General features: G+C 39.4%; 1 protein-coding gene across 2 annotated transcripts; it reads left to right on the top strand.

Moving 5' to 3' along the window:
- Positions 1-611: 611 nt before the first annotated feature.
- Positions 612-27,682, top strand: UBQLN1 (ubiquilin 1). Of its 2 annotated transcripts, none has more exons than XM_075019583.1 (11): positions 612-903; positions 12,254-12,405; positions 16,593-16,708; positions 17,900-18,162; positions 18,967-19,125; positions 19,770-20,013; positions 20,500-20,642; positions 21,398-21,481; positions 24,111-24,226; positions 24,545-24,713; positions 26,494-27,682. In XM_075019583.1, the coding sequence occupies exons 1-11, from the start codon at positions 748-750 to the stop codon at positions 26,644-26,646; spliced, it is 1,755 nt and encodes a 584-aa protein (XP_074875684.1). In that variant the 5' UTR covers positions 612-747; the 3' UTR covers positions 26,647-27,682. The 2 variants fall into 2 exon arrangements, with proteins under 2 accessions (XP_074875684.1, XP_074875683.1); XM_075019582.1 differs by having other exon boundaries at positions 26,491-27,682.

Here is a 27,682-nt window from a genome sequence, read left to right as displayed (position 1 = left end):
CTACTGATTAAGTTTTTTTGGTCCAAGTTTATGGAAAGTCTGATTAACAACTATGGAATGCTTCCACAGCAGTAACACTTTCAAAGTGGTAAATATCTAGTATTTATTACCCTTCAGCTGGCGCCGAGTAACTTAAAAGCAACGGGCGTGACTTATTTCCTCGTTCACAAGCCGCGCCGAGTTACTTTTCGTCCCCCCCCCCCCAACACAAAAACCTGGCGGGTGGTGACAGGCCTCTTGTCACCTCTCGCAAAACTCCCTAGTAACCTCCTCCGCGCATCCAACCGAAACTTCAAAGCACAGAACTCCCTTCGTCCCCCGAAAATAAATCTTAAGCTTGCCGTTGGAGCAAAGGAAAACGCCGCTGGGGGGGGGGGGGGGGGGGCGCTGGATAAGCGCCCTCCTCGACAGCTGAGGGGCGGCTACACGACGCCTCCGGCGCATGCGCGGGGCGCGGGCGGCGCATGCGCGCCGGAGGAGCGCGGGGGGGGGGTGAGGGGGAGGGGCGCACTCGCGAGCCCCCGCCCCGCGCAGTGCGTTGCCCTTTCTAGTAACTTCCCCGATGCGAGACGTCATCACTCCGCGCCTCCGCCGAGCCGGGCTGTTTCCGCTCCGCCGCTGCGGGAGCGGGTGTCGCGGAGGCTGCGCGGCGCGAAGCGGAGCGGCGCGGAGCGGCGGTCCCGTCTGGTAGCGGCTGGAAGCTGCGCGTCCGCAGCCCGCCAGGCCTACGCAGCCCACCTCCCCGCCATGTCGGAGAGCGCGGAGGGTCCTGCGGGGGGTCGTAGTCCCCCGGATTCCCCCACCCGGGGCTCCGCTGCCGAGCCGCGCATCATTAAAGTCACGGTGAAGACTCCCAAAGAGAAGGAGGAGTTCGCCGTGTCGGAAACGAGCAGCATCCGGCAGGTGAGGGGCTGAGGGGGCTGGCGGAGGAGGGGGCGGGCGGCGGGGGCCTGGAGGGAGGAGGCAAGCGGGGCTTCGGGCCCGGGGCCGGGCGGAGCGCGGGCCGGGAGGGGAGCCCAGGCCCGCCGTTCCCGCCTCCGGCGTTGCAGGGCGAGGGCCCTTCCCGGTGACAAAGCAGCTCCTGCTCGCCCGGACTGCTCTGGGCGCTGTTGGGCGAGTACCAGGGCTGATCCCTGCCCAGGAGAGGATTGCTGCCATCTGAGGTTAGCCCGGGTAGTGAAGAAACCTCCCGCTTCGTCTCCTGCGTCCCAGCTTCTCTCCTCCCTGTTGCAATGCCGAGAGCCGGCCCGGGAGGTGGATGTAGCTCGTTTTCTAACAGTGCCTTGTCCTGTTGAGCTGACTCAGTCTGCAAGTAGGAGGCTGGCTGGCTGGCTAGCTAGCTAGCATGACTATAGAAAACATATGCAGTCACCCGCATCGCAGCGCTGCGTTGCCACTGGTTGTCTTGATCTAGACCTGCCTTTAAAAACAGGAGCAGGTTGTGCAGAGATGTCTTGTTTTTGAGGGAAACCATGTCTTTAGACTGTGTTTGTAAAATTTGCAGTACGAATGAAGCACGCCTTCTGCTGTACTTAAATGTGCTAGTTATTGATATGGCACTTAGCGTGGCAGTATTGTCAGGTAACTCTGAATTATTAGGGTCTTTTCTGCATTCTTGTGAAAGTCAGTGCCCTATGGAGCCTTTGGCTCAGCAGAAGCAGTGACACCTACTGAATCATCAACACTTCCCTGCAGCTATTCTGTTTTTCTTCAAGGTTTTCCACGCAAGTATTGGCTAGAATTTCATTTATTTAGTTTAGAAAGCTACAAGTCATAGAAAAGGTGTAATCAAAGTATAAGGTAGGGGCTCTGTAAGGCCAGAGACTCCCACTTGTGAAGGACATAGACATTGCTATGCTAAAATACTCCAGAAAATGAAGCTGCTTGAAGGAGATTCAGAGCTTATTTAATTTTCCATAAAATTTCTGTGAAATTCTCACTGAAGTGTCCCTGAATAAGGGAGCTCAGTTTGACTTCACATTTTTTTGGTATGGTTGGTAACTGCAGACCTCATGAAAAAAAAGGTTATGTATGCAAGAGTGCCACTGGTGTCTAGATACAGAGCTTGAAGTCATTCCTTACTGATGAGCTGAAAGACGGTGTGTCGTTATCAGAGGATACCAAAGATGAAGTACAGGCTTCCAAGTGTAAAATGTAGTGACAGCACCTTGGCTAGAATATCAGACTCTTGCTCCACCTAGTTGCTATGAAGAAACAAAATGCTGATACTTCTTTCAAGTTTTCACCCTTGAGTCTGTTTTAGATTCAGGGTTTTTTATGTCAGCATTTGGCTTATAAGTATCCCAGACATAAGTTTCATTGAGGTCTTCTCTCCAGCTGCCAGAGGGGTGAGACTGCTCTCCTGTCTTCACTGGTCTTTTGGCAGCTGCAGTATTGTATGCTATCAGCTACTCTCTCTGCAAGCTTAATCTAGGCATTTCTCCCAAAGGTAAAATGACTGTGTTTGCTTTTTGATGTTGTCCACTGCTTTCCCAGCAATCTCAGTCTGAAAGGGGTGCTTTTCACTTGTCTGTTCTCCATAGATTTGTGAGCAGCGTCAATGCAGTTTTTGTAAAAGTCTTTGCAGGTTTAGGGGTTTTTGTTTTGTTTCGTTTTGTTTTTTTTTTTTCAAAAGATAGACTCATATGCTCGGTCTAACCTGAGCATTGCATTTGTCCTGAAAAGCAGTCTGCCATTAGTTGGGGTCCTTCAGGAAATATAAACGGATTTACTTAAGATGTGAATTTTGTAATACATTTGACTTTAACAAGATTGTTTCAATTGTGAATGCCAGCAGGGCTGCCAAGTTTTCAAATAAGCACTTGTCTTAAACTGAAATAGTTATACAGCCTAACAAGAACATGAATTTACTGAAAGCAGCCATGCAAGTCTAGGTAACTAATATTACACACTGCTGAAAATGTCTTTGTTGTCCACAGATACCTTAGACTCTGAATGTTGTCTCTCTTGGAGCTGCTGTTAAAAGAGTAGATCTGCAGTTATATCTTTATTCCTGTGAAGTAAGATTGCCCCTGTGGGTCAACCATTTGCTTGGAGTGCCAGACAATGTCATAGCTAGCACTAAAAAATGCACTGTCCCTGTGGTGTGACTAATACTGCTTGCTTCTCTTAAACTGTAAAAATGAGCTGTTGTTAATAATAAGCATCAACAGTAGATGTGATGTTTCTCGAGCCAGCCTTGAAAATCGGTTAATTTCAAATACAAAACAAGTTGAACATCTGTTCAAATGCATCTGGGATCAGCAAGTGGTTTGTTCTGTTGACATAGGTGGGCCAGCAACACCTGCCATATTTGCAGGTTGAAAAAAACCCCAAACAACCCTAAAGTTATACAGTAAAATAAACCCCATTCAGTTGTATATTTCTGTAGCTAATATTGTGACTTAGTGAGTTGACTTGTTTATTTGTTTGCAGTCATTTCAGAATACTGCCAGAAAAAAATCTAGATTTTTAGGTAAATATTTTGGGTCATCAGTGCCAAATTTAGGGCTACACAAAGCATATCTTATGTTGCTCTGTTAATGTAAATCAGGTTTGCAACCGTCCTAAGTCAAGGAAGATTTTTCCATCTGTTGGAAGGCTTCAGCAGCATGGGATTTGTTATTGTTGATCAGCATGTATGCAGGTTGGAATGGAAAATAACCTTCAAGTACACAGCCACTCTGGGAGGTCAGCTGATTGCAAGTGCCACCCCTCTGTCTCTTTTTCTGTGGAACCTATTTGATTGTGCTGAGCACAGTTTGGCTCAGTATTAGGACAAGGACCAAATATTTGCTTTCTTCACTGGGTATGATACCGGTCTTGCTCTGTGCAAAGACTTCATGAATACATGGTGGGTGAAGATGAATACCTGTAAGCCTGCTGACTTTAGCTGACCCTGACAGTGCTGACACTTCAGCTCAGTAAAATGTTTTTTCTTTTGTGTCCCGTCCCCCCGTCCCCCCTCCCCCCCGCTTTGGTTTGTTTTCTGAGTTCATGGCAGTACAATCTTTGCAATTCCTTGCTGTCATGTTTTAACCCCAGCCAGCAACTAAGCACCATGCTGCTGTTCACTCACTCCCCTCCTCCCAGTGCGATGGGGAAGAGAATTGGGGAAAAAAAAAAAGTAAAACTCATGGGTTGAGATAAGAACAATTGTTTAATAACTGAAGTAAAATAAAATGTAATATTGTCGTGGTTTAGCCCCAGCCAGCAACTAAGTACCACGCAGCCACTCACTCACTTCCCCCCCACCCAGTAGGATAGGGGAGAGAATCAGAAGGAAAAAGGTAAGACTTGTGTGTTAAGAACAGTATAGAACAGAAAGGAAGAAACTAATAATAATAATAATAACAATAATAAAATGGCAATACTAATAAAAGGATTGGAATATGCAAAACAAGTGATGCACAATGCAATTGCTCACCACCTACTGACCAATGCCTGAGCAGCGATCCTCCCCAAGCAGCCAACTCCCCCCAGTTTATATACTGAACATAATGTCCTATGGTATGGAATATCCCTTTGGCTAGTTCGGGTCAGCTCTGCTGGCCATGCTCCCTCCCAGCTTCATGTGTACCTGTGTGCTGGCAGAGCAGGGGAAACTGAAAGATCCTGAACTTAGGATGAGCACCGCTTAGCAACAACTAAAACATCAGTGTGTTATCAACATTATTCTTACACTAAATGCAAAACATACTGTACCAGCTGCTAAGAAGAAAACTAGCTCTGTCCCAGCTAAAACCAGGACAATATCCACCCCTTATTCTATACCATTTACATCAAGCCCAGATCCCACACTTCCTGACACATTTCCAATTAATCATGACCACTTTTCCTGTCTTTTAATATATATACACAGATTTCATTCCCACAGCCTGTGGGTCAACTCTGTAAAATGTCTGTTGAGTTCATTTAGTCGATGACTTTGGTCTCCATCTGTCATACCAGTCTGTCTGAGCAGGAAGGATGGTGCGAAGTTCACTCAGTCAGCAGAGTAGGATTGGGCTTTGGTGTGGTGTGGCGAGCAGGTGACGTTGAGCGCAGCAGGAGGATGGTGTGTACTATGGGCTTGTGGGATGCTGAAGTCAGTCACGGTTCCATCACCACTGTGATTTGCTCGGGTTTATCAAAGTTCGTTCTTCATTAATCTAAGTAATTCTTACTGTAATACCATTGATATAGCGTATAACAGTTATAAGAATGGTGACATACAGTGACAGGATTACATAGCAATCACCTAAATACATTTTAACCTATTGGCTATTCTCACCTAAAATCAAAGCCCCTTGGGGCACACATCGGACTTCCTGTCCTTCTGCTTTTGTTCAGACTTCTTTTTGTTGGTGAGGTTAATTGTTCCCTACCACTGACAGGCTAAATGTTAGCCATTATGTCTGTATCACCTTAAATTTAAAACTTGCTAAAGTCAAACTATTTAAAGGTGCTTACCTAGAAGGTCAGATGAGAAGGGAGTTCTTCTACCAGCAGTAACTCACTCAGTGTTTCCTCAGGAAAAATCGTTGCTGCCCAAGCTCCTCCCAGTTAAGTTGAAGGATAGAGTGTCTTATGCTGTCTCTTGAAAAAGAAAGTATAGGGTAGATTCTCAAAAAGGAGATCTACTGCAACAATCGCATTTTACACATAATCCTTTTATGCCCTTTTCCAGTCTCAGTGACTTGCTAGAGAATAAGCAGTGCTGTTGCAAGTACAGCACTTTCCACCATTAGATTACAAAGGGCTTTTATGGAGAAGGGAAGTATTGCTAACCATTTGTCCTAAGTCAAAGCATGAAGGAGTGGAGTAGCTCACTGAAGGATGCCTGGAAGGGATAGAACTGGCTAGAACATGAGTCCTAAGCCCTTTCCACTAGGTTGCCCTGCCGCAGTTTTTCTTTATGGGCTATTAGCCTTGTAAGCTCATCAAGAATCTGAATTTGTTTCTTGAGATGAGTTTTTTGTGAGTTTGGTTTGGTTGCAGAGATTTGAGGAAATCATTTGGTTATGGAACTAGCATGGGTCATTGGCAAAGGCACAGGAAGATAGTAACTTCATCGAGTCATGAAAGACACAATATGCTTAGATAGAAGACTGATTTTGGGTGCGCTTTCTAGCTATGCTTTATCTGCTGCAGGCTGTGGGCCAAAAGTGCCTTCCTGCTTGAAATGACAAATTCTTGTCCCCCTTCCTGTAGTGTCCAAGAATTGTGCAATGAAACCCTGTTTTCACTGACTCACTTTAATTCATAGTCGTAAGATGACCAGGTATGATTCATCAGGAAAGGAGACCACAGCTGTTAGCGGTGGTATTGCCATGAGTGTGTTTGATTCCTTACTTTTTGGGTCAAGAAGACCTGTAGCCATGAATTCTATTGTGTAAAAGAAAGCTGGAACTCGTGAAAGTTAGCCTCTGTTGAGACTGCTGGGCATGGGTGTAAGAAAGACTAGAGTCTGGCTAATAAGCTTAACTGTGTATGTTAATAGGAATGGCAGTTGAAAGTTTAAATGGTCATGGGTGTGTTTTGAAACAGCAGTGCTGAACAAGGTAATGTGATTTGAAAATCTTTCTTTGTAGTAGAACTGTTTGAGGGACTGCTGGGAATGTAAACTGCAGTTCAGCCCTCTAGATACAAACCTTTGCTTCCATGTCATCCACTACCGTGTTCAAAACAGAGTTCGGTGTGGGGAGAGTCAGCAACTTTGCTTTTTTATTGTCATCTAGATGAAATCGTAGCTTAGTATTTTCAAAGCAGTTGCAGTTTTTAGGGGCCTGTTTTCTGTTACTTTTCAGTAGGAATTGGAGGTTAATTCCCTGAGGCCTCTTTCATACTGTTATTGTAATTTAATTTTTAAATATGTATTATTAAGACACAGTTGAGAGGATTTGGGAAAGTATTTTTCATATATTTGTTTTCTTCTTTTTATTCTTTTTCACAGCACTTTGTCATGTGAATGGACAGTAATGTTATTACAGTTGCTGTTTTTGATGTCATAGAGTGAGTCAGCAAAAGCTTTTGAATCATTATATGGTGGTAACATATCAAAGGACCATTTGCATGTTTTTACTTTGCTGGAATAACTTTTTACCAGGCCCTTCCTAGGCCAACTTGTCAGATGGTCAGATATTAATAGGTTAGTGTTTAAAGTATGGATCTGCTCTGCGAAGTGACAGTGCAAAACAGTCTCTGTTTTAGTCAGCTGTTCTACTTCATGTGTATTCAGACATTTGCTTTGTTCAGTGACAAAATGTTTAACTACAGCAGGTATGAGTATGCGTTTGTTCAGCACTGGCCATCAACACCATGGTGTCCACCCATACCTTGCAAAAACCTTCAGAGGCAATCAAGTTGAGCAGATGTAATAGAAGTCATAACTTGCTTTGTGGAGCCTTTTTTTGTGTCAACATTTTGTTAGTGGAGTATTGGGCTGTGTTTTTTAAAGTTGTGTGAAGATGAGAATATTTGGCATGGGAATTGAGAGTATAAACAAGAAGTGCTGGTGTGCAGCTAAAGAAAGTGAATGTTCTCAAAGTGAAAAAATACACTGTTCCTGTCCTTTAAAAACAAAAAAAAGTTGATAGAAACAAGTTAACTTGAGGTAAAATGGTAATGTGGGCAAAGCGCTTCAACAAGACTAGCTTTAGATTTGCTCTAATTCATGTCAGATCTACAAGTTGCCATGCTTTGAGGAGGCTGTGACCTTGAATTAATTCACTCTGGTTACGAATGCTTTCTCCTTTTCTCCCTAGAGAAACCAGGCCCCTGTATAGTTGTTAGTCTTAGGTGTTTCAGTATGATTTTCATTGGTTTTTTTCTCCACTGATTTGTCTAATAATCATGTCTAAAACTGACATAATTTTACATTATTTTTGTGGTATTCAGTTACTAGAGGACTATAATGCACTAGTTTCTGTGAATATGCTAGGTGTTAAGTATGGTGAAACATTTTTACAACTTCAAGTCCTTTTCTATGCTCAAATATAACTGAACACCTTTGTAATATCACAAAGCCTAGAATTATTAAAATAAAGTAAAACTTGTATTTTAGAACAGTAAAGCAAATCAGCTGAAACCATTGCTTGGGGTGTTACATGTTAATAAAAAGGAAGAGTCAGTGCAGTAGGAGAATTGGACAGAAATGCTCATCATTTCCAGCCAGTGACTCTGAACTCTTTCTGCTTTTGGTTTTCCCAGGTGACAAAGTATTTTAACTGTAATTTACTGATAGTGTTATTTAGTTCAGTTGTACAAACCTAAGATTTAAACAATACCAAAGTTTATTTTCTTAGACCTGCCTGAATATGTATTAATTCACATTGTCATAAATCTCATTTCCTTTATTTCCTTTGCTGTTGATGACTTATGTTGAATTTGAGGGTCTGAGGCGATACATACTAGATTGATGTTTATGGTTCTGTTTAGGGAAAAGAAAATTGAGATAGTTGTCTTCACTGTTTATGCTGTCTTTCATTACCATAATGCTATAGCACCTTAACAAATTATTTGTGGCCAGTAAGAGCAGTGGAGAGTCCTATAAAAACTGCACAGATAAGGTCTGTGGGAGTAAGAATGCAATTGCTAGTCATTTCTCTTGTCTTTTCACTGTCTGGATTTAAAGAAACTTCTGGATTTTCCCCTTTACTGTGGGGGAACAGTCTTGCAGTTTAGTTACCATTAACAGTGAGAGGCTGAGAATACTGAATATAGGTGTTTGTCCCAGAGGATGGTAAAGAATCTTCTCTTGCCCTCTCCTTGACTTTATTTCACAGTGCAAACAGTAGTGACTTGTGCCAAACTCTGACATAGGGCTAATCATCTTCCAGTATTGACAGAGATTGGGTGGTGCTGAAGACTGACTTACTTGTCTTTTGATTTTTATTTTTTTTTTTTTCCTCCCAGAGGTAACACACTAGGCACTGACAATTAAAAAAAACCACCCAACCACATGTATGGAAAATGTTTTCAGGATTCTGTTTTATAGATGTATAGATGATTCTCCTCCCCCTGCCTCAGCAAAACAATGAAGTGAGCAGACCTAATCTGTTATTGATGGTATCTGTGACTGTTAACACTAATCAGCAGACTCATTTGCAAAATATCTTGCATGGTAACCTAGGTTTTAGGTGGTAGTCTTGTGTGAATTAAGGGTCAAAAAGAAGGCCTGATCCTGCTTATACCTTGCCATTTCAGAAGTCCCAAGGTTGTGCTGAACCAAGTGAAGCTGATGAAGAGACCTAACTTTTTTGCATCTCAGTTAGGCTTTTTATGTAAATATGCATTAGTTAGCCAAAACTGGCTGGGTATTCTTGACAGTTTTGTTATTGTGGCTGGAAAGAGATCTATTATGCATTTGGATCATGCATGTACATTGCTGTAGAGGTTGTTTTGGGGGTCCTGCTATGTTGGCTGTTGCATTCATGTCTTACTGTAGTGTTGTTATTGCAGATCATCTAAGTAGCACTACATGCAAGAAGGGAAAGGAAGTGTATAGCTTTTGATGCCTATATACTAGTAATATTAGATACTGTTTGGTCATGTTCTATGGGTGGTGTCTTGTTTCCTTGACCTTATGGGTAAATAGCAACTTCTAGAAATGTGTGACAGGGCTTGGTTTAAGATAAAGTAATTTCAAGAAAGACATCAAACTATTAGAGCGTGTCCAGAGGAGGGTGAACAGGATGGTGAAAGGCTTTGAGGGCAAAACTTCTGAGGAGCATCTGAGGTCACTTGGTTTGTTCAGCTTGGAGAAGAGAAGGCTGAGGGGTGACCTCATGGTAGTCTACAACTTCTTCAAGGGGGGCAGTGGAGGGGGAGCTACTGACCTCCTCTCTCTGGTGACCAGCGATAGGACATGAGGAAATGGAATGAAGCTGCATCAGAGGAGGTTCAGACTGGACAGAAGGAAAAGTTTCTTCACTGAGAGGGTGGTCAGTCTGGAACAGGCTCCCCAGGGAAGTGTTCATGGCACCGAGCCAGTCAAAGTTTAAGGAGCATCTGGATGATGCTCTTAGTCGTACGGTTTAGTTTTAGGTAGTCCTGCGAGGAGCAGGAAGTTGGACTTGGTGATCCTTATGGGTTCCTTCCAACTTGAAATATTCTTTGACTCTATGACTATTGTTTACATACAGCGTTAGTCTTCTGATGAGAACTAAGTTGTGGATCTCACTGTCACAACATACTGTGGGAAATATGATAATGAATGAGTTTGGCACAGTATGGTAGTCCTTTATTCTTGTGCATTAGCTTTGTACCAAATTGTGAGTATTTCTGCTGGTTTTGTGTTACTTTGGAATGTGTATTAAGAATAATTAACCAGAAGAATGCAAAATAGGAAGCCACTACCTGAACAGTTGCTCTACAGAAAAGGGTCTAGAGTTTATAGCTGTTAAATAAGTCAGCACTGTTACACAAATATTTTCCCACATGGATTTCTCACTTTTTCTTTTAAGTAGGAATATAGCTTGCAGGATATGGGGTTTATCCTGTTGTTCCACTAAGTATAGATAAGAACTGGTGCAGAATATTTTGGCCAGTTTTGAGCCCCACACTTACAAAATGATACAATTGGATTTGAAAATCCAAAGAGTGGTAGGAATGATTGGATTAGAAAATAACCTTCAAGGAAAAATTACTCTTACTGCAACCCTTTATTCTAAGGAGAACAACAATCCATTTGCATTGTCCATTGTGGGCAGGACAATGAAGCAACAGGATAGTGAAACACTGGAATAGGTTTCTTGGAAAAAAAGTCGCTGGGCACCTCAGAGAACAGGCTAGATAAACAAGTCAGGAACAGTTCAGGTAAGTAACCCATGTTGGGAAGGAATGGACTGAGTGACTTTCTGGAAGAATCGCAAGTGTAAATATTGCCATTATAAAGGCTGACTTAAAAGTTGTTTCCCCAAGAACTGAAACTAACTCTGTGTGAGTAGAGTTTTAACTAACCAAGGGCAACCTGCTACCCACAGAGACTTTTTACCTCTGTTGTCTCTGAGACTTTCTCTTTTTATTTATAAATCTTTTTTTTTCTTTTCCTATACTATAAACACTTAATTAGAGACCCACCTTCAAAGCGTAATATGGTGGGATTTTACCTTTCTAGTCCTGCCTATGATAAAATGTAATTACTAATAACTAATTGCAAGATTAATATTCTATTTTCCTATATGGAGTGGGAATTCCCTAGGATGTTTTTGATGTTTTTTTAAAGTAGTATGGTCAACTTAATTTTAAAAAGTTAAATAGAGTGACCTTGGGAAGGACTTCCTAACTGCCTGGGTTGTTTTAAAAACACTTAGCAGACTGACTGGTCTTGTTGAATAAATTTATCTGGCTTTCTTATAATCAAGTCATTCCTTAGCATTTTCCTTGGATCTTCCTTTTCAAGTTTTGTGAATTTTTTGCATTTGGTGAGAACATTTTTCTAGAGAATAATAAATCTCAGTCAGGACTCAGCTAAAGCGTAACCTAGTTGTTATTGACTAGAAAGGCAAGAAGGTATACAGTGGGCTTCCATGTTCAGTTGTTTTAATGATGGTATGATTTTTTTCTAGTCAGATGAAGGATGTAGTTATTCACCATGCCTTGGGCTGCAACCGTATTTCGTGTAGCTATGTCATGCATTGAATGAGAAAGCAGAGCCACCTGAGAGGTAACTTTTGTGGAAAGGAATGCTAGTTTTGGCACATGGAAGGCAGCAAAAATATGTCTAAGAAGAGAGGATACTTCTCTGTTCAGTTCCAGCAAAAGTGTAGACAGATTTATTGTACTTATGACATTGCATCCTCAATCTTCCAGCAATGGACGGCTTCAGTGGTGCGTGTGTGTGTATATATATTAGTGTATACTTACTAGTATACAATTATATACATACTTTACAGTGTGTATATATATGTGTATATATAAGTAGTATATATACTAGCATATGTTTATTGTCATGGATGCATGCCTAACTGAAGCCACAGTATTCTTTAAGTAGAATCAGATTTTTGTTATTGCTACTTATGTAACAAGTGATCTGGATGTGAAATTGTCTTGTTTTTTATTGTACAAAAAAGAAATAACTATTTCCCATCTTCCTAGGGACAAAAAAAGTTGAGAAAACTTAATAAAGTATTTCTAGGTTGTGTAAAACAATGTGCAGTGCAAGTGGGTTAATATATTAAATGTGAACAAAACAGCTTGTCCTTAAATCATTTAAAAAATTATAGTTCAGTTTTCAATTACATAAATGTATAATATTAACTTTTTTGTTTAGTTCAAGGAAGAAATCTCTAAGCGTTTCAAGTCCCACACTGATCAGCTTGTGTTGATATTTGCTGGAAAGATTTTAAAAGATCAAGATACTTTGACTCAGCATGGAATTCATGATGGACTCACTGTTCACCTGGTTATCAAAACACAAAACAGGTAACCTTACTGATGAGTGGTCTTTTATTTACCTCTAAGAAATAAAAATACTCTGAATTCTTAACAGCTTTCTGTTGGGCAAACCTAGATTTGACTAAATCACTTTAATCATCTCTTTAGTCACAGTTGGTGCAGAATAACAGTCTGAAATTACAGTGCTCTTTTCTTTGGGTTATCCTGTATTTTAATTGGATCGTGTTTCTAAATGCAAGTCTCTTGGTTTTTTTGTTATTTAACTTTTTTGTTTTAGTGCTGAGTGCTGGCTGTATTTTGGCTCCATAGTTCTTAGATACTAGCTCTTACTGTTCATAAAGACATGTTGTGCAGCTTTTCTTTTCACCCGTCAAAATAGGCAGTGAATCCTTATTCACTGTTTTGGTAAAACAAGGAAATAAAATTTTTGAGAGAACTGCATTAGTGCAACTAATTTATCTGGCTGAACATAAAGACTTGGATTTTGTTTTATTTTGTTTTGGTGATGAGAAGGTTACATCAGATGAGCTATGTCACCTGCACATTACTTCCTGTGAAGTGCCCAGAAGGAAAAGGCTCAACTAAAAATCCTTTCAGCAAGTAGGGTAATATATCCCTTGGTTGAATCTAGCTTGCTTAGTCAATAACATGTTCATTGTTCTAGACTGAAAGTGTTCTTACTCCTGTTCTACTTAAGTCTTTCCTGTTGTAGTGAGGCTCTCCTCCTGTCAGAAAATGTCAGCTGATAAACGAAAGAGCATGGAACTTACGAGAGAAAAGAAATATGCTTTGCCTTTCCAGGCCTCACCAAGTCACAAAGGCCTATTAGTAACATTAGCATTACATTTAGGCACCTGTTGAAATTAGTCGCATTAGCATTAAACGTAGACATCTGTTGAAATTGATGTCTTCAATTCCATGCTCACATGCTGGTGGGACTATCTTCTCTACCCTGGATTGTGTCTCTGTCAAAACACTTTTGTCTGCACTGGCAGAGATCTCCCTTCCCTGCCCTATGCCTGCCCAGCCTGAAATGTAGGTCTGATAGCCATCCCAATCTTGTGTACAGTGTTAGATAATGCTGCAATTTTGTGCTTCGTGCATCTAAACTGATATTCTGCTGTTGTCATGACTTCTGCTCTTTTTGCCTGCAGTCTTGAGTGTGGCAGAGAGGCTTCATGAGTAGTGATGGCAGGATGCTTTTGACTTGCACAGTCTTCAGAGGGTACATAGGTTGGACCTACAATAGCTATACATACTGAAATACCAGTGCCAGTCTCTCGTACCTTCTTGCACTTTGCCTTTGGGCAAAGGGGCACCCATGCTCAATGCCACATTTATGGCTTTTGGGGAATTTTTGGTGTCCCTGCATCAGTCCTATTAGCATTGCAATCCATGTCTCCCCTGTCTCCCACTTTTTTTCAGTAATTTTAGAAGAGTGTATTAATATTATCTTCAGAACATTTTAATCGTGTCTCAGATGAGGAAGTACAAACAAAAACTACAGACCCTTTGCATGTATTGACCCTATCTTCAAATGAGGCAGTAGTGTTTTCACCTACGAGCTATGCTCAAGTAAACTAAAAATATGCTCCTAAGACCTGCTAAAGAGAATTGCCAGCACAACGAAAATCGCCTTTGAGCAAGTATAACATTGTCCTGAACCATCTCAGTATTCTTACTGAAATACCTGGATTTTATGCTTGACCCCAAAGGCAAGAGTTAGACCTTGCCAGCGTGGCCTGGCAAGTGCTGATTTTCGTCCATGAGTATCAAGATTGAATTGCTCCCAACCACTTTACATTATGCCATTTACTTTTCTGTTGACTGTTGCTGTTACTGTTGCTGCCATATATCTGAATAAACAAAAGTTCTTTTCCAAAACTGGATCTGAAGATGATCTTTTCCCTTCTAAACAATATTAGATGTGTAACTTCCAAATAGGAATCCTCATATATCCCAACCAATCCTTGTTGAAAAAAGATAATTATATTACTGTGCTACATTTTCCAGAATGATACAGACTTCCAGTGTAATCTTGTAACCTGGCCTATGCAGTGTCAGAGTAGCAGTGCATGATGAGCAATGGGCAGTGAAGATGCATTGGATTTCTGAATACAAAGTTCCAAGTCAACACTGATAATTTGTTCACAAGTGGACAGGAGGAAACATAATGGCCAAGTGGATATAAAAGGTGATGTGCACTTGACAGGAATTTCACTCAAAGACTTGAGGCTGACAGGCTTGACGTTCAGACCATTATCTTGAGGGTGTATACCCCCAATTTCCGTAGAAGCAGTATGGACTGCAAGTTTTAGTCTTGTCTACTTTTCTGTCTTGCTTTGAGAACCTTTCTTGTCTGTTACATGAAGAGGTACAGTTGCTTCTCAAAGTAGTTTCTCAACTGAAAAACCAGATAGGGTTTTAGGCTTATGATTTACCTTTTGCTTGTGGAAGAAAGATTTATGTGTTTTCTAGACCAGAGGAAACAAATTATCTCTAGCAGAAGATCCATGGTCAGTATACAGTCAATAATCTTCCTCATTGAAGTTACAGCTGCTTGGCTAATGGTAGTCATCTTGTGTTCAAAGTTTGCAGTTGCTGTTAATGTTACAGACTGTTAATGCTTGTTCTTCTCAGGAGCCCAGAGTTTAACCTGATGGCTTATGCCAGGGCAGCTTATGTCAAAGCCAAGTATCCATGTATTCCCTTTCCTGGATTGTTAGTGTCTGTCTGGAAGGTTTCCTCTAGAATGTTTTCATTCAACAGAATTTCTGTGTGTTTTGATAGACCTGAAAGTAAACAAGAAAGGAATACAAATTAAAATACGCAAAACTTAATTCAGAGGAGTCACTATGGAGTTAAGTTTTAGAAGAACTGTTAGATCTTGTGGACTTAAATTAATTTCTCTTCCTTCACACGCAGAACATCAGTAAGAAATAGAATGAGGTGGTTTGGTCCCATGGCATCCTATACCTTCATGACTTGGCATGCCATGTTTCATTTACCTGTTTACAAGAATGCCAGTCAAATCAGCAGGGTCCGTCAGGAGATGGGCTACTTGTAAGTTAATGCTGATGATTTGGTGAAAGAACTTGTGAAGTTTGCAAAGTATTTTATTTTTCCTTTGGTTTCTCTCTATGAGTTTGGTGTTTAGCCTGGAGTCAGAGAACTCTTAGAAACCTCATGGAAGCTTCTGGACCTGAGGCATCTCTCAGGCTTGTTTTTTTTAGTTTGTTTGTTTGGGGTTTTTTGGTTTGTTCCCATGAGTGTCCCCCCCAGTCTTTGCTTAAGTGAAACAAGCACAGAATTTTATTGTAGCAGAAAGGTACTATGAGATTAGCTGAGGTATGAAATTTAGTGTACTGTTAAATCCTCAAATCTTTGTGTGAGGTCTGAATTCATAGTTTCTACAAGTTACTTTGTTGCTGTAGTTGCTGCAAATACAGACATTTATGAGATTGATTGTTGAACCAGACTGGAGAACTGACTTGGGTTTTAAACTAGCCTCTTTTTGTTTGAATAGAGGCCAGGTTAGCTTTACACAAACTCGGTTCTTTGATCTGTTTTACTACATGGCAGCACCTGTGTTAATGCCTCTGCAGTAGAAAGGTGTAGTGAGTATATGAGTTGGGCAGCCTTTAGTGCCTGTGCTAAATTATGCTGGCTTTAACTTTGTGTAACTATGTTTTTACCCTGTTCTTAAAGTCTTAAAGGCTATTAAGATTCTGATATTTGTGTTCTAATGCAATAAGAAGTTAACTGAATTACACATTCAGTAAGGCATCCTATTAAAGATGTGGCATGAAATAAATCTGAGGTTAAATCTTGCTAGGCTTTATTTCTTTAAGCCCCAGGCATGTAATCAGTAGTCTTTGAGTATAGTGGAATAAGGTAAGCATCCTTAAAGCAAGGTAAGGACAGAAGAAGCAATTCTTTGGCAGACATCCTGGGGATAGGGTGAGAACATGGTAATGGCTACAGTGGTGCCCATACATTTTCCTAATGTTTCAAGCTGCTGTTCTGAAAAACTGATGACATTACAGATGTCTGAGAAAGATTTGTTACAGGAAGCCATCTAGAGATAATAGTGTGATTTTTGAGAAAGAATCGAAATATAAATTAAGATTCTCAAGTATGATACTATTCCTATATTTAATGGAATTATTTAAATTAACTTGTTAAACTTGCAACCTTTAAACTTGCTTTTTTAGATCACAAGACCACCCAGCTCAACAAGCAAACACCACTGGGAGTACTGCTACCACGTCAACATCCAGCAGTAGTACCTCAACACCAGCTTCAACAAATAGTAACCCTTTTGGCTTGGGTAAGAGTATTTGTAGGTAGCATGGTGGGTATCTTCTCTTGGATTCAGGTAATTGTCCCTGAAGCTTTATTCTAATGTAGACAGAACTTTAAAAAAAAAAAAAGAACAAACACACTACCCAAAAAACTGATTACAAATATCTATGGTATTGGTTGTAGAAGGTTTCTGATCAGTAAGTTATCAGAGGAAAGTTGTTTCCTTAATTTTATATGCAGAACTTCAGACTTGTGCTTTTTCACCTTCAGTAGTAAGGTGCCACTGATGTTATATTCTGGTGCTATGGGTGATGAAACTCCTTCCAGTGTCCTTGTGCTCCTTAAAAGTGCATCTGAATTGCTGTGAGGAGAGTATTGATGAAGTTGGACCTATAACATGAAGACAAGATCTGGAACAGAAGTAACAAAATTCCTGCTAATCTTACAATTCAGTATTTCTCAGGTTCCAAGTCTGCTAGCATTATCAGTCTTCTCTTTCATGAATAAAGAGGCTGCTGTCTATTGATTTAAAAATACTATCTGTTTCCATAATCACAGTGGGGTTTTTGGTTCATTCTTTTTCATCTAATTTGCTTTCAGGGGGTGGGTAAGAGGTAGAATTGGAAAAGCTAACCGTAGTAAGTAATTGCTTTCTTAGGTGTAAACAGTTCTTCAGACTGGTAGCTTCTGAATTTTTTTGTTTGGACTCAGGAAAGGAGGGGAATTCAAAGCATAATTAGTTCTTGGTACATTAGAAAGAAGAACAACTCTACTTTTAATTAGAATAGGGATCATAAGTCATATTGGGAGATACCTCTTGGTTACAGTCTAAACAAGAGAAGACAGGTAAAAGATTGTTATAAATGCATTGGAAAGTGTTGCTGGCGCTGCGGGGAGGAACCTAAGGCCACAAAATTCAAACATCCTTTGTATCTTAGCTGTGGAAAATGAGAAGAAAGGCTGTTAGAATTGTAATAAGTTGTATTTCAGATGTAGTTTGTTGGGTTTTTAGTTATATGACTTGTTATTTAAAGACACAAACCCTCAGTGGATGACTCCTTAACAGCCTTGGAAAGATGGACTTCCCATTTGTTTTCATTATTTCAAAGTGTGGGATATATTCAAGCATTTTGTATTTAGAAAGAACCTGGATGTCTTCAGAAGTATACTAGAAGCCGAAAGTTCAATTATATTTTTTTTTCTCATCCTCTTAAAGGTGGCCTTGGAGGTTTGGCAGGTCTGAGTAGCCTGGGCTTAAATACATCAAACTTTTCAGAGTTGCAAAGTCAGATGCAACGGCAACTTATGTCCAACCCAGAAATGATGGTTCAGATAATGGAAAATCCATTTGTTCAGAGCATGCTTTCAAATCCTGACCTGATGAGGCAGTTAATTATGGCTAACCCTCAAATGCAGCAACTGATACAGAGAAATCCAGAAATCAGTCACATGCTGAATAATCCAGATATAATGAGACAGGTATGTAGAAGGAGCTCTCTGAGTTCATGACCTTTCATTATACTGTAATTGTGAAGAACAGAGCAGGAATTGGACATACTTAGTTGAGTGCTTAAACATTTTTGAAGTATTTAGGCTTGTTAGAAAATCCATAAAGGTCACTGTAGGCAACTGATGTTTGTATTTCTAGTTGTTAATGTCTGAAATAGACTGATAATTCAGAAAATCTGCAGCATGGTTTTGAAAGACATTGAAGACTCTGTAATCGTGTCTTCTGAGGTTAGAGTTGGATGACCTGTGTACACTTGAAACCTTCTGTGGTCTAGCCAACAATGAGTTTACCAAAAGTAGTAATTCTCCAAAATACTACATATTTTCACTTTGTCTAACTGCATACTTCTGAGTGCTTTTAAAATTAGATGGTATGCAAGATATGCTGTGTGGCAGAAGGTATCAAAAAACAAATAGATGCTTTTGAAAATGTAGGTATTTAAAGTTCATATCACAGGCTGCCTGCTGTAACGATGTTAGAAATGGTAGGAGTATATTGTGTTGAAAAGATGAAAAAAGAAAAGGATAGTTTATTCAAGATTTTTCTTCTGTTTAGCCAGTGCTTCCTGGCCCAACCAGCATAGTGACAGTTGTGGTAGAAAGCTGGCTAAATGTTGAATTCAGTTGACTACCACTAAGCTGACATCTTGATTTGGCTTTGATAATAATTTCAAACTGGGTTAGGCAGTGGTAACTGAGATATTGCCAAACGCTGACGTTTTCACTTTAGAATGGATTTCTTATTAATACAGATTAAACGTTCCACTTCCCTAGACACTAGAACTTGCTAGAAACCCTGCAATGATGCAGGAAATGATGCGAAACCAAGACCGCGCCTTGAGCAACCTTGAAAGTATACCGGGTGGATACAATGCTTTGCGACGTATGTACACAGATATTCAGGAGCCAATGTTGAATGCCGCACAGGAACAGGTGAGAGAAGATTGCAATTGCCACTGAAAGTAAATATTTTTAAAAAATAACATGTTAAGTAATGTAAATTTCCAAATGCTACTTGACAAAACATTTCTTGAAGCTTGAAGTCACTATGAGGCCTCTTACTCTTGAGAGGAAAGATCTTTAAAAATTCTGTGCTTTTCTAGGCTTGGAAGAAATACAGATACTGCTTTGTGTTTTTGAGAAGCTATTTTAAAGTTAATGAATTTCTGTATTACTTAAATTTGAATTCCTTTAACTCTTTGCCTTAAAATTCTGAGGTCCGGGAAAATTTCTTTAAGGGTGTGTTTAGTAACTTGAAACCTAAGATGAGAAGAAAAAAAGGCTTTGAAGTTGGAAACCAGTACGCAAGATATAATCTTACGTGATCAAAATACCAGTGTAGTAGCAACACTGCTTTCAAAAAGAAATGTGATTTACTTTTTTGAAGGTGCTAGTATCTCTCAGTGTTGGCGTCTTTTCAGAATGTTTACAATGAATTACTGTAGAATGGTGAGTATAACTGACGAAAAGCCATCAATATTTATGTGTAATTTTTGAAAGGTAACTTTCTATTTATAGCAGATGTAAAAATGGTTGGCTTTAGTAGATGATACATGTTTGTTTTCCTTCCACTGTAGTTTGGAGGTAACCCATTTGCTTCTTTAGTAAGCAATGCATCAACAGGAGGGGACAGTCAGCCATCTCGTACAGAAAATAGAGATCCTCTGCCAAATCCCTGGGCTCCTCAGTCCAGCTCTCAGACTTCCACAACAAGTACCAGCACCAGTGGTGAGAGCGGTGGCAGTAGTAATGCTGGAAATAGCACCTCTAGCAGTACGGGACAGAGCTCAACTGTACCAAATTTGGGACCTGGACTAGGAGGTGTGTTTGTTATTGCAGTTGCATATATTTGCAAATAATTGGGAATTTGCTGAAATGATTATTTCATTAGAGAGTTTTTGATTCAGAGTTTTTATTGCTATTTACTTTCGTAGAACATTTGACTAGTATCAAAGTCCTCGGTACAAAAACAAACATGAAAAGTAAACTAAGAGTGATGACAGTACTTGTGTATTGCCTTAAAATAACGAAGGTAGGGAATCTCTAGATGAATGATGGTATTTTTCCTGTTTGGAGGCAAATGTGAAAACAGCTAATGATGTAGATACTTAGTGGGACTGCTTGTTGGATACAGTCCCTGTATTATCTTCTAGGGTAGATGCATCGGTTTAAGCAGAACCACACTGAGGTGTATTTGAGGGACTAAAACTCTTAGAAACCAAGTGGTTATGTCCTCATTTTAGGTAGTCTAATTCACCTGATGATAGTCAGGATGTGTACTAAAGTGACCTTTTACTTTTTTTTAAGCTGGGATGTTCAACACACCAGGAATGCAGAGCTTATTACAGCAGATAACAGAAAACCCACAACTTATGCAGAATATGTTGTCTGCACCCTATATGAGAAGCATGATGCAGTCATTAAGCCAGAATCCTGATCTTGCAGTACAGGTAAATGCATTTGGTGTAGTAATGTATTGTGTGTATTCAAATAAAAAAAGAAAAAAAAAAAGAGTTGAATCTATCATACAGTTAGATTTTCACTTGTGCCAGCATCTCAACAATTGTCTGTAGTGAATGGCCCAGTTTTTAATGTTAATCCCTAACTCACTGAAATTACTACCTACTTACAATTAACAATTTGTTGCAATGAGCTTCTTCAGTTTGTAGTTGGACATCATGCCAGGCATGCTTCTAAAATAACTTGTAAGTTTGTGTATGTTTTGTACAGCCCTAAACTTGTGACCCAGCATAGGAACCAGTTAGACAAAACAAGTGCTTTGGTTGTAAATTAAGGTAAATCTACCAGTAAATAAATACCCTCACTAGCTTCGGAGAAGTGAAGGGAGGGGAGCTGGTGCTGTATCTAGGCCTTATTCTGGTTTTAACTTCTCTTTTGTGACCTGTGCTCACTGTAGAAGTGCAGATGCTGTTTTATGAATGGTATTGTAGAAGTGCTTTCAAAACCAAACGAGCAAACAAAAAACAAACCAAAAATAAACAAACAAACAAAAAAAAGGCAAAAAAAAAAAAACCTGCAGTGTGTTCAGGCTGGTGGTCCATAACAAGTTTTGGCCAAAGGAGAAGTAGATGATTATTATTTTGTGAGGTTATTTTCATAGACTATTACTGTGTAAGTAGTTGTCTTAAAACCCCCTGTGTTTTTTATTGCTTCATCTTTGAAGTTAAATATTTGTGTCCCATAGATGATGTTGAATAATCCTTTATTTGCTGGAAACCCCCAACTTCAGGAACAAATGAGACAACAACTTCCAACTTTCCTTCAGCAGGTAAGATGAGATACTAGCTGTTAATAAATATCTGCAAGTCAATGAGCAATATTTTCAATAAACTGGTGTGTCTCTTTGATTTGGCTAAAAGCTAGATTCTGTAATATGTCTCATTAGCTTCAGACACCAAGTTAGATTGTCCCTTGCTAATAAATTCTTGCTTAATGTCTCCATCCCTTTCAAAAGTTAAACCTGACTTTTAGTGGATATTTTTGTCTGTAGCTAGCACAACTGCTTAGATTAGCTCTTGCTCCTTTGCTTAAAAGGAATACTTGTTCTTACTGCCCACCAGCTAGAGAACATCTGTTTGTGACATGGTTTGTTTTGCAAATTAAAAAGATCAGTACTTTTCCCACTACTAGAACAACATTTTACTCTGTTTTTCTTGTACCTCTTCAAACCTGCCTTAACTATTTGGGAAAGAGATCTTAGAGCATGCCTTGAAAGACCCAAGTCATTAGCTAATTCAGAAGTGGGTTCTGAAGTTTTTTGCCTGTAAAGATTGCCTTACCACCATGTTCCCCTCCTAACAACACTGTGCTTGCAGCCCAGACATCTGCTTGGTATTAGCTGCCACAGTCTGTAGTAGCACTGTGTTCCCTAAATAGGAGCAAGCACAGTTTTTTTAGGAATTGAAAACTTAATTCAGTGCATGAGTTCCATCATTAGGCAGTCCTTGCAAATCAGGGTAAATGTGCATTGCCAAGGTCTGATTGCACACAGGCGGTTTTATGAGTAAAGTAATTGACACATACATGAATTACGGTAGCAAGTTCAGTGTTAAGAAGAAACTGTTTAAATTGTTTTAACCACATGAATAGCTGTAGTATTTCATAATGTCACTGCTTTGTGATGACCCAGTAGTATTTGAGGAGCTAGTACCACATGTATGTTTTGAAATTTGTGAATAAACGGTAATTAATGAAGGCACAGTAGGAATCATTTCTGTTTCCTTTGGGTATCTCCTTCTGTCAGTATCACCTTGTGTGATAAACATATGCACAGCTAGTTCCCTGTTTTATTCACCAGGTTAGGTCAGAAGATCAGCAGCCTTAGCAGGTGAAGTAAAGTGGAGAAATATCTGGATATTCTCACAATATTGACAATCTTGCAACTTGTACTTCCTTGCTTATCTACTGGCATTTATGTTATGGGATTGGGTGACAGAAACCATGGAATGTTCCTCTGCATAATGGGGAGGCATCTTTTGCAATAAAGGGCAATTGTCCAGCAGAACTAGGAAAGAATTGCTGCTACTTAACAGCTGGAATTAATAACATTAATAGAGACAAGATCTAGGTCACCTAAATGCTCTGAGAACTGTTGGGCCACCATTTCTGTAAAACAGCTCCAAATATCAGGCAGTAAGTCATGATTTAAATATTTTCTTAAAGTACTTGCAGCAGCTTTCATTGGAGAACCTGAAGTGGTTTCCTCTTTCAAGTTCGTGTAAACTTTGCCAGTGTCCTGGTTTTGGCTGGGATAGAGTTAATTTTCTTTCTATTAGCTGGTATAGTGTTATGTCTTGGATTCAGTATGAGAAGAATGTTGATAATACACTGACGTTTTCAGTTGTTGCCAAGTAATGCTTATACCAAGTCAAAGATTTTTCAGCTTCTCATGCCCAGCCATCAAGAAGACTGGAGGGGCACAAGATGTTGGGAGGGGACACAGCCAGGGCAGCTGACCCAAACTGGCCAAAGGGGTATTCCATACTGTGTGACGTCATGTCTAGTATATAAACTGGGGGGAGTTGGCCTTGGGGGGGAATCACTGCTCAGGAACTCACTGGGCATTGGTCAGTAGGTGGTGAGCAATTGCATTGTGCATCACTTGTTTTGTATGTTCCAATCCTTTTATTAGTATTGTCATTTCATTATTGTTATTATTACCATTATTAGTTTCTTCCTTTCTGTTCTATTAAACTGTTCTTACCTCAACGCACAAGTTTTACCTTTTTCCTTCTGATTCTCTCCCCCATCCCACTGTGGGGGGGGGAGTGAGTGAGCAGCTGTGTGGTGCTTCGTTGCTGGCTGGGGTTAAACCACAACACCCAGCTATATATTTAGTTGTTCTCCGCCTTTTAGCTATCTTGAATATTATACATTTGCTTGCTAGTATGTTTTGCAGTGTATTCGTAGTTCTCTAGGCTATGAGGGCACTACAGATATAAAGACATTCACAAATAGTCATGATCAATTGCTGTGGTCTGAACTTAGGTAGGAAAAAGAAATTGTATAACTTTTTCTTAGATATCTGTTGGTTAAGTTTCATTGTGTTCAGCATTGTTGCTTACCAGTAGTATAATACAGGAGACTAATTTTACAATCATGTTGGACTCCTACCTATGGTTTTGAAAGATGATGAAGTCTGCTAGAAGAGGTTCTGAAAAATACTTTTCCTTGTGTACTTCCTATTTGAAAGGCTTTGCCCACATTTAGAGTTCATTGATCACCTCCTATGAAAGTTTTCTCAAAGAAGAAAAAATACCTGAAGGATTTCATGTAACTAATCAAGTACAAAGTTGAAAAACAAGTTCTGAAATTATGTTGGATTCTATAAAACATCTAGTGATAAATATTAACTTTGAACATCTGCATATGATTAAGAGTTTCTCTCCTTTTCTTAGATGCAGAATCCTGACACGTTATCAGCTATGTCAAACCCTAGAGCAATGCAGGCTTTGCTACAGATTCAGCAGGGCTTACAGACACTAGCAACAGAAGCACCAGGGCTTATACCAGGGTAAGAATCGGTCTTACAAATTTAGACAAGAACTTTTCTCTTGTGTTATGTTGTTCATTCTTTTTATATGTAGAGACTTACCCTGTTTTTATTAAAGACTCCTCCTCCTGTCTTTTTTAGTTTAACTAAACTTGGTTTAGAATCTGTCACATTTTTGCCAGCTGGGCACTCCTAAACAGCGATGACTCTGGTCTTTGTCTTAGTACTTAAATTGTCATCCCCTCTTTGACAGGATTTTTACTCTGTAATTAAATAAGTGAGAAGAGACAAGCTGGTATTTATTAAAGTGGTGTATTTCTTTTTCTGTCATTTATGCAGATTTAATCCTGGTTTAGGTGGATTGGGAAGCACTGGAGCTCCTACAGGGTCCAGTGTACCTAGTTCTGTTCCCAGTGAAAATACAAGTCCAGCATCAGGAACTGCTGAACCTAGTCACCAGCAGTTTGTCCAGCAAATGTTGCAGGCACTTGCTGGTGCAAATGCTCAGGTAAAGTACATCACTATATTCTAGATTTTTTTAATTCTTACTTTTTTTTCATTGTAAACCACTAGAAAGGAAACTGGTAGTTGAGGGGAGAGCTCCCTGGATACTTGGGGTCAAAGGATAGCAGAGAAGGCGTAAAAGTGGTGTTGCAGCTGTGCAAGTAAATGCTAGAAAAGCATCAAATTTGAGTAAAAGTGTCCTCTGAACAGTTGATTTTTGTACACTCATCTTCATACCCTTGAATTTCTGAAATGCTTGGAAAAATTGTGGCAGATTGAGGTGGTAAGGTTCACTGGCAAATGAAGGGTGGGCTCACACAAAAGAAAAGCTTAAGCATATTGTACACCATTACCTCTGTGATTTTTGTCCGTACTGGTGGCTGTTGCTCTCTAGCTGTAACTAAGCCTCTGTCCCACAGTTTGGAATAGCCACATTCTGGTTATTTGGAGCCTGAATCTGTTGTATGGCTTCACTGACATCCTGCAAGTCCAGACAGCAATGCATTTTGTTAACATACTGAGTGGGACTAGGGGTCTCCAGAGAGCTCCAGAAGTCAAGCAAAGGTAGCAGCTTTGCCAGTGATTGTAGGGTGGTGAGCAAGACTGGCTTTAAAGGAGACATGCTGTTAACTCTGAAGAGTGCTGTATGAACCAGCACCCTTACACTGTGGTACATACACAGTGTAATAGCAGACTGCTGGTGGAAGGGGCAGTCCTGCTTTTTCTTCCTCTGTTGCCACAGGGTGAGTTAGGTCAGCTTGCTGATCTGACAGGCTTTACTCTTGTTATTTAACCACAAGAAAGTGTTGGTGAGTGTCACTGTAGGAAACCATATTCTCGTACGTGTTCACTTATGCTGCCAAATATTACACTACTGAGTTGACTTTCTGTTTAGTTTTGCTTGGGGGAAGCAGGTTGGGGTAGTTCTTATATTTCAGGTTACATCTTTACATAGTATTGGCTTGGAACCATATGCAGGTTTTAAATACTGGTATTAATTTCTTGATGTATGAAACTGTTGAATTAGAATAAAAGGAAAATTAGCAGTAGCTGCACAAGTTTTGTGTTGGTATCTAAATGAACTCATAGCTTTCAAAAAGTGGCTTTTCAATATTAGTCCTGCATATTTTCCTATAATTGTTCTGATTCAAAAATGCCTCTGAACTGAAGATCATACCACTGAAATAATGCAGAGTTTTGCAATGAGTTTGTGTGAGCAGGACCATCCTGTAAAGCACAGCTGTCAAGTTTGCCATAGACTGAAGCTTTCTAACAATTAGAATTTTGGTAATTTTAGTCAACAAATACTAGGAGCATTAAAAAAGAGGTGATGTTTATGTCAAGGAAAAAAAAAAAAAGTCTGTGACGTTCACCATTGCCAACAGTGACGTCATCATAATTCTTGCTGTTCCACATTACTAGGTTGAACTCTGTTTCATTTGAAAAACAATACCTATATCCATATCTTTAAGAAACTGTTCATGGGACATAAATTTAGACAATTTAATTTTAATCCTTCTTTTTATCAAACAAACAGCTTTTCCTGTAGTTCAAGAATGCAATGTAAGTGTAGGTACTCTTAAAATTTGAAGCTTCTCAGACTTGTTAAAAAAAAATTTCAATTGTGACTTGAATGTATATCATAGTATAATTTTAGGATCTTGAAAAAGATGTAGTCAGAAATTAGTAAAGACAGGGAGTGGTGCAGAACCAACTATGTTTAAATCTTGTACTTTGCTAAATGTACGTTACACTTTTATAGCTTGAAATTTTGTTCTTAGCAGTTACAAAATCCAGAAGTTCGATTTCAGCAACAACTGGAGCAGCTGAGTGCAATGGGCTTTCTGAACCGTGAAGCAAACTTACAAGCTCTGATAGCAACAGGAGGAGACATCAATGCAGCTATTGAAAGGCTGCTTGGCTCTCAGCCTTCATAGCAGTGTTTCTTTAACTTGAAAAAATGTAATTTATTTTTGATAACAGCTCTTAAATCTTTAAAATATTTGCTTTATTTCATTCTGACTCTTGGGATTGTCTTGTTATAACTAAAATTGGTCTGATGCATTTTAAGGTGGAGTGCAGTAGTTTTCTTCAAACAGTCGGAATCAACGCATTTTCACTCTGTTGCATGCATCACACTTCTTTTGTTCTGCATTATTTGTGATTTTTTTTTGGACACAATATCAGCTTTCACAGTTGGGCGAACAGGTTTTGTCTGACCTACAACTGTCCAATTTATTTACTACTTAAACATTAGCCTTCAGTAGTAATTTATGTAGAATACAAATTAAAAAGGAAACAAATTAATTAAAGCTACAATTTGTGGGTACCAATACTGCTTATTGTGATTTTGGCATGGGTTTTTTTTTTTTTTTGCTAGCAAAATGCTGAAAGGTTTATACCACTTGAATAATCTACCATTTTTTGCTTTAATTTGTATAAAATATAAACACAATATATACAATGGAGACAGATCATTTCTAGAGAATTACACATTGCAATAGAATGAGATTATAAGTAACGCAAAAAAGCCAGGAAAAAAAAAAGTCCTAAGACTTCTTTTTGACATAGAATCTTCCAGCATCTTTGGTAACCATCTCAGCAAAATTGCTTAAGCAAGTTCAGTTAAAATATACTAGGATGACACTGTTCTGGTTATCTCTTTACATCTAACTGTACAGAAACTTGCATTGTAACATTGTCTTAATATTCACAAAGATTAACTGTAAATTACCTTTATCATTGTGCAAATTAAAGGAGCACTGCCTTGTGCTCTGGAACTGCTTCTAAGGCTTTTTGGCTTGTTCCATTGAGGTTCTAACTTGTATTCTGATTTTTAATTGGAAACATTACTTTCATTCATGGTCATGTGATATTTTAATTACTTTTAACCACCATGTAAAAAATACTGTATATCTTTTAAGTTTTTATTGGTAGTTACTTGTGCAAAGGTAATAAATGAATTAAAAAATC

This window comes from Buteo buteo, chromosome Z (genome assembly GCF_964188355.1).
Source record: "Buteo buteo chromosome Z, bButBut1.hap1.1, whole genome shotgun sequence".
NCBI classification, from domain to species: domain Eukaryota; kingdom Metazoa; phylum Chordata; class Aves; order Accipitriformes; family Accipitridae; genus Buteo; species Buteo buteo.
This window is presented reverse-complemented; position numbering and strand designations above follow the sequence as displayed.

Bases quoted from the DNA above. Each gene is read 5' to 3' on its own strand.
- UBQLN1 (XM_075019582.1), top strand. From the start codon at position 748: ATGTCGGAGAGCGCGGAGGGTCCTGCGGGGGGTCGTAGTCCCCCGGAT. The intron at 904-12,253 runs GTGAGGGGCTGA...TTTTTTGTTTAG, and splicing joins AAACGAGCAGCATCCGGCAG to TTCAAGGAAGAAATCTCTAA. The intron at 21,482-24,110 runs GTAAGATGAGAT...TCCTTTTCTTAG, and splicing joins TTCCAACTTTCCTTCAGCAG to ATGCAGAATCCTGACACGTT.